This window comes from Xyrauchen texanus, chromosome 28, assembly GCF_025860055.1.
Source record: "Xyrauchen texanus isolate HMW12.3.18 chromosome 28, RBS_HiC_50CHRs, whole genome shotgun sequence".
In the NCBI taxonomy this organism is placed as follows: Eukaryota; Metazoa; Chordata; class Actinopteri; order Cypriniformes; family Catostomidae; genus Xyrauchen; species Xyrauchen texanus.
In genome coordinates, this window is record NC_068303.1 from 37,604,997 (window position 1) to 37,620,075 (window position 15,079).

Sequence of the window (15,079 nt, forward strand, 5' to 3'; positions counted from 1 at the left end):
ACGGCTTACGAAGTTGTGCTAAAGTTAAGGCTGATAAGCTGATCAATGTTAATTTCTTGCGAGCCTGTGAGCGCCGCGAGACCTCCATGCACAAATCACCAAAAACTCTTACCTGTACTTTAACACCGTAGAAAAGTCTCCCGTCCCTGACATGAAACCACATAAGTTGCCAGCGTTTTGTGTAGCCTATTGTGTTTTCTTAAAGGTGGGGTATGTGATTTTCTTTTTTGACCATTTTTTCAAAATAACTTGAAATCCTATTCCTAACCCACTTACTGGCTGTAAATTAGAAGCACTGAAATGAAAATTAAGCAATTTAAACATCTGTGGAACGGGCAGGACTCGAAAAACTCCAGCTGATCATTTTCAAGACCATCTAGAATCATTGGACAGAAAATGTGTCAATCAAACGGTCGTACCATGCCCCCCTCCCCCCACCACCCTGGCGCGCGTGTCCCGTTCGTCATCAGCTGCTTTCAGATGGAGCGGCATTTACTACACAGAGCTGTAGTTCATCACTGACAAGCTGGGCAATTTACCCTTCATTATCACGGCCCAGCTTGTTAGTGAACTACGGCTCTGTGTAGTATACGCCGCTCCATCTGAAAGCAGCTGATGGCGATTTACTAATCAATGAATGCACTTTATGTTATGTGCTTTACTGACGAGATGCGCATAACAATCTCATCTGATAACGTTATATCGGTCAGCCCTATATTTAGCCATAAACTTCGATGACAACCAGGACGTCCAATATATTTTTATATATTTTATATTTATACAATATATATTTACATTTCAAAAACATCAATTTTCTAACAATACTAATGATTTATGTGACTGTTGAATGTTAATAATATCTGGTGCAACTTACCGCTGAATGTTGTGCCATGTTGACGGTCTTATGCTGCGTTCACACCGGACGCGAATAGCGCGTCAGGCGCGAGTGATTTCAATGTTAAGTCAATGCAAAGACGCGTTACGCGCGTAAAAAATTCCTGCGGCGCGAATGAGGCGTAGAGCGCGGCGCGGTAGACGCGAATACGCCTCATTCGCGCGTCAAGTTCGCGCGAATTGCGCGAATTGAGCGTCTGGCGCGTTACGCGCGTTACGCGCGTTATGCGCGAATGGTGCATTCACGCGTTTGACGCGAATTCGCGTCTGCCGCCCGAGTTGAAAAATCTGAACTTTGGCGTCAATTCGCGCCGCGTTAACCAATCAGGAGCCTAGCTGCCTGCTGTCACTCAGGAGGTAAAGTGAGGTAAACTCCCGCTCCCGCTTGGAATCTTTCATTCCAAAATCACTGACAGCTATGGAGGAAAAATTAATTGTTGCTGTTAGCAGTCACCCGGAATTGTACGATTCCAGTTCATATTTTTACAGAGACAGGAACAAAAAGGACCTCGCTTGGAAGAGGGTCAGTGAGGAGATTGGGCAACCTGGTAAGTTGTAAATACAAATTAATCTTTAATATTTGTCCACTTCTTTACGATAGAAATGCTACAGTCACTGTAATTTCTTGAACAAAATATTTATGGGTATATTTTTTACACGCGCATATATATATATAATTACACATTTCACTTTTGTGTCACGTTATTGCCCTGCTAAGCAGCTAGCTATTTTTAACTATTTTCCTGCTACTTTTGAGTCACGTTATTGACCTGCTAACCAGCTAGCAAGCTGCCTTACGCTATTTTACAATTATTTTCCCGCTTATATTCAGCTACATTTTTTGCTTACAAGATATTGTTTATTCAGGGGACTTTTGCAGAAAAAAGTGGAAGAGCCTCAGGGACACATATCTGAAGGAGAAGAGGAAGGAGATGGACAAGAGGAGTGGGTCAGCAGCAGGGTCTGGGAAGAGGTGGAAGTACTCTCAGATCTTGGGATTCCTCGACCCCTTCGTCACCCCACGGGAGACTAGTGGTAACATGGAGGGGGTCGAGGCCCGGATCAGAGAGGACAACCACCTCGAGGACCAGGGACAGCCTGGAGAAACGGCGTGGGAGACAGAGACTGGTGTGTTTCCAATGAATCCACATTACAAGGCATATATGCTGTCATTGTTTACAGATGAAGAAATGTAATCTCTCTATGATCATTGTTACCAACGTGTTGTATTAACATTTAATATTGTCTTGACAGAGGAAAATGATCAGAGGGGGAAGAGGATATTTTGAGATCCCTTGCCTCTTCTCCTGTCTCCCCAGTCCCTGGTCCCTCAGCCCCTGCTGCTGAACTCACAGGTGTGTGAAGGCAATAGTACATACATACTTTTTAGCTACTGTTCATTTGCATGTTTATCTATGTACATGTCTGAAGTATAACTTGTAATTACTTGATATATAGTTCAAAACAATTTCACACTTGCATTTAAGCACTGTCTATGTCACTGACACAGATAGTATTCTCACAATATCTAGACAATTTTGTTGTTTCAATTAAATTGTTAACCTTTACTGTGAACATGAAAATCAGGTATCATCTTTCTGCCTTCTCATTGCACTGTGTATTGCTTTCACAGGCCAACAGAGGAGGAGAGCCCGACGGCGGCCCCGTGAGCGGTCCCAGGATGGTCCGTCGGAGGTGGAGCAGACGCTGTTGGAGCTTCTGACACAACCTCTGGCGCGACCTCCAACCCCACCGCCACGCTCCGCTGATGAGTACTTCCTCCTCAGCCTTCTTTAAAAGAAAAAGTTAAATTTCAAATATACAAATTGGCAATGGAAAATAGCACCATTGTGCTAAATTTGGAACAATTGGACCCCCCCACACAGTAAACTTAAAAAAAAAAAAAAAAAGAGGCGGCAGGCTCTGCAGGAAACGCAGAATGCCCTCCTTCCTCTTCTCCTATGCCGTTCCCTGTGGCTCTTCCACCTTCCAAGCGAGGTCCTTTTTGTTCCTGTCTCTTAATGTAAATAGTTTGCACATATTGTTCATTTTTTTCAGTTCATATTGTTATTTTATATGTTTTGCCTAAATAATTTTTTTTACGTTTTGCCTAAATATGTTTTTTAATGTTATACCTAAAATTACTTCATATGTTTGGCCTCAATAAATTATTTTGTAATATGACTAAATGCCTGGTGTGGTTCTAATGCACAAACAAAGCAAATCTTTTATCACATAACTTGATTTCAATATATGAGACATTTTGATTTTGTATTGATTGCTATTTATTCCATATCTAAATCTAGATTATATGAAACATTATTATTGTAATGTAAAGACAACCAACATTAGTGTCTGGACAGTGTTGAATAAGGAAAAAAACACAGGACAGGTTAATTACTTTTTGAGGCTGGCTCCATTTATCATCAAAACAAAAATAAATAAATAATTTAACCTGATATACTACCATGGAAAACCTGACATTTTTAAAAAGTCTCAACTTAATAAATGTGCATGTTGTGGACCTGACATCCTGGAACTGGGGCTGACAACCTGGGAAAAAAAAAAATATATAATAATAATGGACTATTTTTAGATAGTTTAGCTCTTTATAGGTTTGTGGGTGGCTCTTAAAAGAGCCGTTGTGGGGAAGTCATGAGGAGGACTTCAAACGCTACTCCGTCGGCTGCCATGGTACTGCTCCCTCCGCCGAGAAGTGTGCCATGAAGACATCCCTCACCCGGAGTGCCTCTCTGGAGGAGTTGTTGGCCGCAACCCGACCCAGACCTGGCAGTGGCTCCTCTCCAGCATGTCCCGTGCCCCTCGCAGCAGGTGCCTCTCTCCCCTCCGAACACCTCAGAAAGTTGTGGAGAAGACACGTCGCCTTCACACACTTCTCCGCAACTTCTGGGTGGACCTCGATGAGGCGGCGGTACATCCTCCACTGTGAGGAGAGGATGCCAAAGGCGTTCTCCACCACCAGCCTGGCTCTGGAGAGGCGGTAATTGAAGACACGCCTCTCTGGAGGAAGGGGGCGTCCAGGGAAGGGCCGCATGAGGTTCCTCCGCAGCGGGAACGCCTCATCAGCCACAAAGACATGGGGCTGGGGTCCTCTTTCATCAGCCGGAAGCGATACCTCGCATCCACAACTGCAAGGAGAACGATGGAGAATGTTCCCTTGTAGTTGTGGAACTGGGATCCTGAGTTGGGGGGTGCCTTCATTACCACGTGCTTCCCATCCACCGCTCCACAGCATAGAGGGTAGTTCCACCGCTCCTCGAATCCTTCTGCGATGGACCTCCAGTCATCAGTGGTGGGCACAGCCATGTACTCCTCCACAAGACAGTCCCAGATTGCAGTCACAACCTGTTGGACGATCTGGCTCACTGTTGAGACACCAACCCTGAAGCTGGACGCTATGGTCCTGAATGAGTCCCCTGTGGCAAGAAACCTAGAAAATATTTTTATAAGTACACTTGTAGTTACATATTCAACTATATACAATAACCAGTCTGTTTTACTTTAATGCACCATATTTGTTTGTTTGCTAGCAATTTTGCAAGCAATTTAACAAAGTTTGGAATCTTCAAAACAAAAGGGTATATGTGTATATGGTTTAAATCACTAGTGTGCCAATAACCAATAACTGATTATCAAAAGAAAGAGTAACGTTACTACATATTGCTTACAGATAGAGACATTATCACGTCTGCCAAAATAATATTTTATTTTTTAGGTTAACGTTACAGCAGTTAACTGAGTATCACTAGAAAGGGCACCAACAGTGGTATCCGTACCACACAGTTTGAAAAACATTGCTGGCATAGCGTAAATTAACATATATTTAATATACTGTATTTAACATTTTATATACATTTACTAACCGAAGACAGATGGACAGGCGCTCCGCAGCTGGGATAGAGCGCCTGTAGTTGGTGTCCTGAAGGGTGATCCTCGCTCCGATCGCGGGACAACAGGTCATCAAACTGGGCGCGGGACAAGCGGAAGTACGCTGAAAGCGGCCGTCATCCAGGCGCAGCTCCTGGAGCAAATGATGAAATTCGCCGAACTGGGACGCCTCGGAGGTCTGGTGGACAATGCGGCGACGCCATCGCCGCTGTTCTGCTCTCAGAGCAAATACAGAGCGGTGACTCTCTCACGAATGCTCGATCAACATCAGCCATCTTGTAAAAGATGGCCGTCACGGATTTCGCCTCTGACCGCGTCAGCGCGTAATTCGCTTCAAGCTTTTGATTTTCGCGCGTCAATTTAGCTCTGACGCGTGGATCAAGTGGTCAAGCGTATACTGACGCGATAGCGCGAATTCGCGCTATTGCGTCAGTATGACGCTTGACATTGATCACGCCGAGCGTAAATTGACGCCAAAACAAAAGTTTGAAGCGAAATTTACGACGCGTGACGCGCGTCAGAGGCGAAATCCGTTGACGGCCATCTTTTTACAAGATGGCTGATGTTGATCGAGCATTCGTGGAGAGAGTCACCGCTCTGTATTTGCTCTGGAGAGCAGAACAGCGGCGTATGGGTCGTCGTCGCCGTACTTGGGTCCACCAGACCCTCCGGAGGCGTTCCCAGTTCGGCGAATTTCATCATTTGCTCCAGGAGCTGCGCCTGGATGACGGCCGCTTCAGCGGTACTTCCGCTTGTCCCGCGCCCAGTTTGATGACCTGTTGTCCCGCGATCGGAGCGAGGATACAGGCGCTCTATCCCAGCTGCGGAGCGCCTGTCCATCTGTCTTCGGTTAGTAAATGTATATAAAATGTTAAATACAGTATATTAAATATATGTTAATTTACGCTATGCTAGCAATGTTTTTCAAACTGTGTGGTACGGATACCACTGTTGGTGCTCTTTCTAGTGATACTCAGTTAACTGCTGTAACGTTAACCAAAAAAATAAAATATTATTTTGGCAGACGTGATAATGTCTCTATCTGTAAGCAAGATGTAGTGCTCTTTCTAGTGATAACGTTACTCGGTTAACTGCTATAACCTAAAAATGATACTGTCATGTCTCTATCTGTAAGCAATTGTAGTAACGTTACTCTTTCTTTTGATAATCAGTTGGTTATTGGCACACTAGTGATTTAAACCATATACACATATACCCTTTTGTTTTGAAGATTCAAAACTTTGTTAAATTGCTTGCAAAATTGCTAGCAAACAAACAAATATGGTGCATTAAAGTAAAACAGACTGGTTATTGTATATAGTTGAATATGTAACTACAAGTGTACTTATAAAAATATTTTCTAGGTTTCTTGCCACAGGGGACTCATTCAGGACCATAGCGTCCAGCTTCAGGGTTGGTGTCTCAACAGTGAGCCAGATCGTCCACCAGGTTGTGACTGCAATCTGGGACTGTCTTGTGGAGGAGTACATGGCTGTGCCCACCACTGATGACTGGCGTGTCTTCAATTACCGCCTCTCCAGAGCCAGGCGCGGGACATGCTGGAGAGGAGCCACTGCCAGGTCTGGGTCGGGTTGCGGCCAACAACTCCTCCAGAGAGGCACTCCGGGTGAGGGATGTCTTCATGGCACACTTCTCGGCGGAGGGAGCAGTACCATGGCAGCCGACGGAGTAGCGTTTGAAGTCCTCCTCATGACTTCCCCACAACGGCTCTTTTAAGAGCCACCCACAAACCTATAAAGAGCTAAACTATCTAAAAATAGTCCATTATTATTATATATATATTTTTTTTTTCCCAGGTTGTCAGCCCCAGTTCCAGGATGTCAGGTCCACAACATGCACATTTATTAAGTTGAGACTTTTTAAAAACGTCAGGTTTTCCATGGTAGTATATCAGGTTAAATTATTTATTTATTTTTGTTTTGATGATAAATGGAGCCAGCCTCAAAAAGTAATTAACCTGTCCTGTGTTTTTTCCTTATTCAACACTGTCCAGACACTAATGTTGGTTGTCTTTACATTACAATAATAATGTTTCATATAATCTAGATTTAGATATGGAATAAATAGCAATCAATACAAAATCAAAATGCCTCATATATTGAAATCAAGTTATGTGATAAAAGATTTGCTTTGTTTGTGCATTAGAACCACACCAGGCATTTAGTCATATTACAAAATAATTTATTGAGGCCAAATATATTAAGTAATTTTAGGTATAACATTAAAAAACATATTTAGGCAAAACGTAAAAAAAATTATTTAGGCAAAACATATAAAATAACAATATGAACTGAAAAAAAAATGAACAATATGTGCAAACTATTTACATTAAGAGACAGGAACAAAAAGGACCTCGCTTGGAAGGTGGAAGAGCCACAGGGAATGGCATAGGAGAAGAGGAAGGAGGGCAGCAGGCAGCTAGGCTCCTGATTGGTTAACGCGGCGCGAATTGACGCCAAAGTTCAGATTTTTCAACTCGGGCGGCAGACGCGAATTCGCGTCAAACGCGTGAATGCACAAAATGCACCATTCGCGCGTAACGCGCCAGACGCTCAATTCGCGCAATTCGCGCGAACTTGACGCGCGAATGAGGCGTATTCGCGTCTACCGCGCCGCGCTCTACGCCTCATTCGCGCCGCAGGAATTTTTTACGCGCGTAACGCGTCTTTGCATTGACTTAACATTGAAATCACTCGCGCCTGACGCGCTATTCGCGTCCGGTGTGAACGTAGCATTAGCAGGTAAATGGTGACGTCATGCAGAAACTCCAACCTATGCTAGCCTGGCTCGCTCTCGCGCATCTGAGTTTTCGCTCGTGCATGATTGCGCGTCCATGTTTTTCGAATGGGTGGAGTCAGGGCCAGCGTTGGAGGAGAGAAGGTAGGACCTTATGAGTTGTGTATTTTCAAAATCTGCCGGCCGTTTTGCAAATCACATACCCACCTTTAAATAACCATCTTTTTTTACACGCCTTTCTTTCTTATGGATGGTTTTCATCAGTTGTACCTTTAGAGGTCGCCAATTCGACAACAATTAGTCCTACTCTCAGACACTCTTATTCACGCGCATGCGAAAGAATATAAGCCTTATGTTCTTGATGTAATGCAGTTGTGATAGATGGATGGATATAAATAATATACTTACCTAATAAATAGCCTATATAAAATGAAATAGCATAAGTAGTTAGATTATTTATGTAAGTCAATGAAATAAATACTTAATAAAAAAGTTTGTTTCATTAATTCACTCATTATACATACATACAAGAAACGTTAAAATGCTATAATAAAAATAAGTACTATACATTTCTATACTTATTATTATTACCTATTTTATTGTTAGAATGAAAGCTGCTTAAAATTTTGTTTCAGCCAATATACCATTATGAAAATAAAACTTCATAAAACTTATATGAGCATTAATGCAATGGCAATTGCATATATTTGTCAAATAAAATAATTATTCGCATGCATGCGCAAGATAGAATAAAAATATATTGTTGTGGAGGTAACGTAGTGTTAAAAAAAACAGCCTAATGATATAAAACTCGGCTAAACTAAAATATACCTATTGCATTCGTTATATACGTCCATCGTATGAATATACATAAAAGATGTGCATTAAAATTATATTATATAAATAAAATGTACTCAAATACATTTACAGCATGTATTATTATTATTGCTTGAAAGTTTGTTCCAGCTGTTAGAAAATGGCGGCCGCAGCGATGGCAGGGGTGATTGTGGATCTTCCGCACATTACGGAGGCCAAAAAGCTGGAGTATTTTTCCAATATTAACTCCATGGCCCGTAAGATCATGCAGGAGAGGGAGGATATAAAAGAGTGCTACGGTTCGTCGTGGGATCAGATGAGCCCGGCAGAAAAGGATAAGGCAATAGATAACAGCATGATGGACTCGCGGATCCGGGCTCGCTGCGCTATGCACCGTGTGGAAAGAGAGGAGGTGATCTGCTACCCGAAACTGCTTATCCAGACTGGACAGAAGACCGTACACTTCGGAGAAGAGGTTTTTGTATGTTCCATACTTATGTTTGAGTTGTTATTTTTGGTTCAGTAAAGACTTTGTTTGATTTTGTAGTGCTTGTCAATTCCAATCAAATAGCCTACATTAAAAATAATTAAAAGTAAGCCTTTTTAACAGACTGGCTGATATTCATTTGATTTTGCTTACATATATTAATGACTTAAATTGTTGTTATAACTCAAACCTCAGATGCCTACTCACAAGACAGACTATCTCTAAAGGCCTGCATGAAACTGTTAGACAAATATTATATCAAAGAGCCTTTTTAAGCTGTTTACTTAACATAATTGTCATATTTCTGTTTCTAAAAATTAAGCTGTTCACTAAATAAATCTGTCAATTACCTGTAAATTAAACCATTTACTTAACAAATCAGTCAAATACCTATAAGTTTATCACTTTACTTAACAATATATAAACTAACTGGCTGCATCCGGATGTAGGCCACTTAGTTTACAGGATGTGACACGGATGTTGGATTGGATGTGCCTTCATCCCTTCCTACCTCCGTTTACTGCCTGCAAAGGTAGAATTTTACTGTTTTTGGACACCACCACAGCCTTTTTAATATTTTCTTGCATACGTTTTAGGTTCTGTTATGCACTTTTTGAACTGAGTGCTCCTATATTTTAGGTCCTCATTTAGAACAAAAGGCAGAATTTACAGATTTCAGATACGTCCCATCTAATGACGATAGTTAACGTCTCTCTTTTCTCTGTAGGACTTAACTTGGCAAGATGAGCACTCTGCTCCATTTTCTTGGGAGACCAAGGTAAGTATGCCTCCTCTTCTAAAAATACATAATCAGTTTGCTGGCAAAATAACCAATGTGACTTTCTAAATGTGCCCTTGCTTTCTTACCAGAGTCAGATGGACTTCAGTCTGAGCTCTGGTGTTCTTGAACCAGTTGTTCCCTCTACAGGTAATGAATCCAAACCCAAGACCTCTCAGAGTAGCAAGCTGCTCAGCAGTGACGAGTCCTCCTTCTGGAAGATCAGCACTGAAAGATCCAAACTGGAGGGCGAGAAGGCTGAATTTCAGTCTCTGACACCCAGCCAGATCAAGTCTCTGGAGAAAGGGGAGAATCCCTTGCCCTCGTATCTGAGGCTGGAATACGGGCAGAGGGAGACGGAGGAAGCCCCCATTTTGCGGCCGGTTAAACAGAGAGCCCCCAAACTTCCAGCACCTCTTCCCCCCATTCCCATCAGCTTGTCCCCTGCGGTGATAAGTGTGACTCCAACGCCTCCTGCTCCTGTAAGCTTGTCCTCCACAGATGGAGAGTGGGAGAGGGCTCAGAGTACTCTTCCTTCTGTAAGCGCACTGGATGATGTGTTCAGTCCTGGTCTGGTCACCAGGACTTCTTCTCAGTCCAACAGCACAGCCAAAGATGGCAACAAGGCAGATACCTCACCCAACTCCAGCCCTACATTCTCACAGGTGAGATGGAAGCTCAAAATACTTTCATCTCAGTTAGTTTTGTAATGACACTTAAAATCATCAAGTGCCTTGACGAGCACTGGTCGATTTGCTGTTTTGACGTATTTCGTACTGAAACAGGAATTGGGGTCAGGACATGTCGAACGACTCGTCAATAGGCTTTAGTTTACAGCCACATACACGCCCCTTTCCACCGCGTTGCACACACTAGAGCAACTTACCGGAGAAACTTAAGAAGCAATCTCAATACCGGCCAGCTTTTCTAAAGTTTTGAGAAACGAATGTTGATCTAACTGTCAACAGTAATCCATAACCAGCCCACAAACGCACAGAGCACATTGCAGTCTTTGCTTACAATGAGTCGTGAGCCATTGTGCCAGTACAGATGAATGAGAAACAAGCAAGTAAAAAGTAATATATGCGTATTTTGAATCACAATACACCAAACATGATGAATTAAGAACACTTACTCAAACTGTACATCGTAAGAAATCTCCAGCTGCACAAAAAATATAAAGAAACTCCAGCTACTCGTCCTTGCAACACAAATGCAAATTCTTCGATATTCCTCCTTCGAAGTATAAAGAAATTATACCTGCCTCTCCTGCTTTCATCACGTCAATTAGTCAATTAAACTAAAAATGAACAATATGTTTTTAACTGTTGGCAATTTATTAATCTGTATTAATATTAGTTAATAAAAAATACAGTTGTTCATTATAGTTGTTCTACTATTTTACAGTAGTTTTTAGTGGATTAACTAATATCATATACAACTTTTGATTTTAAAAATGATAGTATATATTGAAATTAACATTTAACAAATCTTAAATAATGCTGCTAAAGTAGTGTTCATTGTTAGGTCATGTTAACAAATGTAACCTTATTTTAAATTGTTTCTGAAATTACAGCAGAAATACTACTACTGTTTTACTACAGTAAAATTAACATATAATAATAACTTTATATACAACATTTTAGCATTTAGCATAAAGTGCTTCACAAAACATAAAATTAAAACACACTCGTTAAAACATAAGGCAAAAACTAAAAATTACAAAGTTTATACAAATGAGTTATTTAACAATACTTAAAAACAGACACGGATTCAACAGATCTAATGTCCTAGGGCAGGCTGTACCATAATTGTGAGGCCTTCAACACAAATGCTCTTTATCACGTTTTGTTTTGTATCTAGATCTTGAAACAGCCAACAGTTAATGACAAGAAGATCTAAGAGGTCTAGCTGTTTCATAAGGTCTTAAAATTAACTGATTAAAACAAAATGGAACTTACTTCCTGACATGATGTTCAAAATTTAAATTTGTGTCAAAATAGACACTCAAATTTCTCACCACCTGCTGAATATTCAGAACCATTTGACTCAATCAAATGTTTTTTAAAACCATGGCCGACAACCTCTGTTTTTCAGAATTTAACAGCAGAAAATGACATGCCATCCAATTTTTAACATCTGCTATACAACCTTGAAGAACATTTATACTAAAAAGATCATTGGGATTCATCAACAAGTATAACTGTAGGTCATCATATTCAATAATAATCATTCAATATTATATTACAGTAATGTAATATTAGAGTTTGTTTCTGAAATCTGTTAAAAGTTGTCATGGACATCCCTGCATGACATTTTACATTAACGTATTTACAATAATTTGTAGGTAGCCTAAAATATTGTTGGTTATTCCTAGGCTAAGTATATATATTGATATATTGGCACATGTACCACCAATTTTAATATGATTAACAATACATTTATATCATGATTAATATTCTTCTTCTCTGAACTCGTTAAGGGGAAAACATGACTTGATTTATTTAAACTTGCCAAAAACCTGTTATGCTGTTAAGCAAATTGATTGTCAGACTGAATTTATTTCTGCTCCAGATGTGCATGTTTAGAAGTGAAATTCCACATGCAACCCATATCTTCTCACAGAATTGCTTGTATTTTTCAAAGCAGTCTTTTTTTAGCATTTATTCAAATGGCTGGAGACAAAACATCAGTTGTAGAATTTTTGCTTTTATTTGAAGTGGAATTTTTTTTTGAAAAACACACAATAACTTTCTTTAAAAATAGCCAAATGTATTTAATATTCTTTTCATTTTCCACTTGAAATATAAGTAAAAACAGTAACCAGGATTTTTTTTCCCCCCACAGTAAATCATGCCCTATAGATAACCGGTGTTGCCTACTGTATCTACAGTATGTGCTAATGCAAGACTTTTTTTGTTTAAAGATTTTGAGGGCAAACCTTTTTGTATTTTTTATAATGTGCATTGATACATTGTTTATAATAAAAACAGCAACATCCAATAAGAAAATAAGAATTGCCCATTTTGACTTCAGCATTTGAAGCATTGAGGGAGGGAACGAGACATTGTGTTGAATTAAGTGACACAAGGGTCTTCTTGGGATGCCAAACATACCTCTGAACTTGAGAAAAGGCCAATGTCAAATTGGCAGACATACAGTCAGGTCAATAAATATTGGGACATCGACACAATTCTAATCTTTTTGGCTCTATACACCACCACAATGGATTTGAAATGAAACGAACAAGATGTGCTTTAACTGCAGACTTTCAGCTTTAATTTGAGGGTATTTACATCCAAATCAGGTGAACGGTGTAGGAATTACAACAGTTTGTGTATGTGTCTCCCACTTTTTAAGAGACCAAAAGTAATGGGACAGATTAACAATCATAAATCAAACTTTCACTTTTTAATACTTGGTTGCAAATCCCTTGCAGTCAATTACAGCCTGAATTCTGGAACGCATAGACATCACCAGACGCTGGGTTTCATTTTTAGTGATGCTCTGCCAGGCCTCTACTGCAACTGTCTTCAGTTCCTGCTTGTTCTTGGGGCATTTTCCCTTCAGTTTTGTCTTCAGCAAGTGAAATGCATGCTCAAATGCATGCATAACATTCCACTTCTTTCCCTTAAAAAACTCTTTGGTTGCTTTTGCAGTATGCTTCGGGTCATTGTCCATCTGTACTGTGAAGCGCCGTCCAATGAGTTCTGAAGCATTTGGCTGAATATGAGCAGATAATATTGCCCCAAACACTTCAGAATTCATCCTGCTGCTTTTGTCAGCAGTCACATCATCAATATATACAAAAGAACCAGTTCCATTGGCAGTCATACATGCCCACGCCATAACACTACCACCACCATGCTTCACTGATGAGGTGGTATGCTTTGGATCATGAGCAGTTCCTTTCCTTCTCCATACTCTTCTCTTCCCATCACTCTGGTACAAGTTGATCTTTGTCTCATCTGTCCTTAGGATGTTGTTCCAGAACTGTGAAGGCTTTTTTAGATGTTGTTTGGCAAACTCTAATCTGGCCTTCCTGTTTTTGAGGCTCACCAATGGTTTACATCTTGTGGTGAACCCTCTGTATTCACTCTGGTGAAGTCTTCTCTTGATTGTTGACTTTGACACACATACACCTACCTCCTGGAGAGTGTTCTTGATCTGGCCAACTGTTGTGAAGGGTGTTTTCTTCACCAGGGAAAGAATTCTTCGGTCATCCACCACAGTTGTTTTCCGTGGTCTTCCGGGTCTTTTGGTGTTGCTGAGCTCACCGGTGCATTCTTTCTTTTTAAGAATGTTCCAAACAGTTGATTTGGCCACACCTAATGTTTTTGCTATCTCTCTGATGGGTTTGTTTTGATTTTTCAGCCTAATGATGGCTTGCTTCACTGATAGTGACAGCTCTTTGGATCTCATATTGAGAGTTGACAGCAACAGATTCCAAATGCAAATAGCACACTTGAAATGAACTCTGGACCTTATATCTGCTCCTTGTAAATGGGATAATGAGGGAATAACACACACCTGGCCATGGAACAGCTGAGCAGTCAATTGTCCCATTACTTTTGGTCCCTTAAAAAGTGGGAGGCACATATACAAACTGTTGTAATTCCTACACCGTTCACCTGATTTGGATGTAAATACCCTCAAATTAAAGCTGAAAGTCGTCTAGGTTACGTATGTAACCTCCGTTCCCCGATGGAGGGAATGAGACGTTGTGTCAGAGAAGCGACACTAGGGGTCTCTCTTGAGCGCCGATATTCTCCTCTGAACTATGAAAAAAGGCCAAAGAGAGTTGGCACCCAGTATTTGCATGTCCCGCCCCCGGACATACGGGTATTTAAGCGGCGCAAATACGGGAGTTCATTCAGGATTTTTCTGAGGAGCCGGAAATGGTCCGGCCACAACAGTGGCTTGGCTCAGCGCAACACATTCTCACCCCAACTCGTCACATACGGATGCTCGGGCAGTTTCATATTGACGCGCCGGGTATACCTTTGGCGTCATTTATCGCCGCGCAGGGTAGTCCGATAGACTTCTATGTATCTCCGAACCGGAGCATGTAGCGTTGAAATTTCACGTCTTGGGTAAGCTCACGCCGCAAATGGGTGGACAGTCGAGACTGCAATAAATAAAAATAAAAAGGAATAGGCTACAATGGCCCTCCAACTGTTTTTTGATGTTTAAAACCCCGGACACGTCGTAAAATGACGCCATTCTATATATCTCTGAACCGGAGCGTGTAGCGTTGAAATTTCACGTCTTGGGTAAGCTCACGCCACGAATGGGTCGAGAGTCGAGACCGCAATAAATAAAAAGGAATAGGCTACAATGGCCCTCCAACTGTTTTTTTTTATGTTTCAAAACCGGACGCGTCGTAAAATGATGCCAAAGGTACACCCGTCGCGTCAATAAGTGACGCCAAGGGGTCC

General features: G+C 41.1%; 2 protein-coding genes and 1 long non-coding RNA gene across 6 annotated transcripts in view; 2 read left to right on the top strand and 1 right to left on the bottom strand.

Annotated features, from left to right (window-relative positions):
- The window catches only part of LOC127621788 (interactor protein for cytohesin exchange factors 1-like), a 188,070-nt gene that overhangs the window by 66,303 nt on the left and 106,688 nt on the right, over positions 1–15,079 (bottom strand). The window lies entirely within an intron of this gene.
- On the top strand, positions 1,698–2,594 carry LOC127621797 (uncharacterized). Its single transcript, XR_007967907.1, has 3 exons — positions 1,698–2,022; positions 2,149–2,249; positions 2,528–2,594. It is a non-coding gene; the product is annotated as an uncharacterized LOC127621797 (long non-coding RNA).
- Positions 8,537–15,079, top strand: part of LOC127621786 (uncharacterized protein C1orf198 homolog) — a 28,041-nt gene continuing 21,498 nt past the window's right edge. For all 3 annotated transcript variants that reach the window (XM_052095515.1, XM_052095514.1, XM_052095513.1), the window contains exons 1-3: positions 8,537–8,851; positions 9,591–9,641; positions 9,734–10,306. In XM_052095515.1, coding sequence (XP_051951475.1) covers positions 8,537–8,851; positions 9,591–9,641; positions 9,734–10,306 — 939 coding nt within the window. The remainder of the gene's footprint in view (positions 8,852–9,590; positions 9,642–9,733; positions 10,307–15,079) is intronic.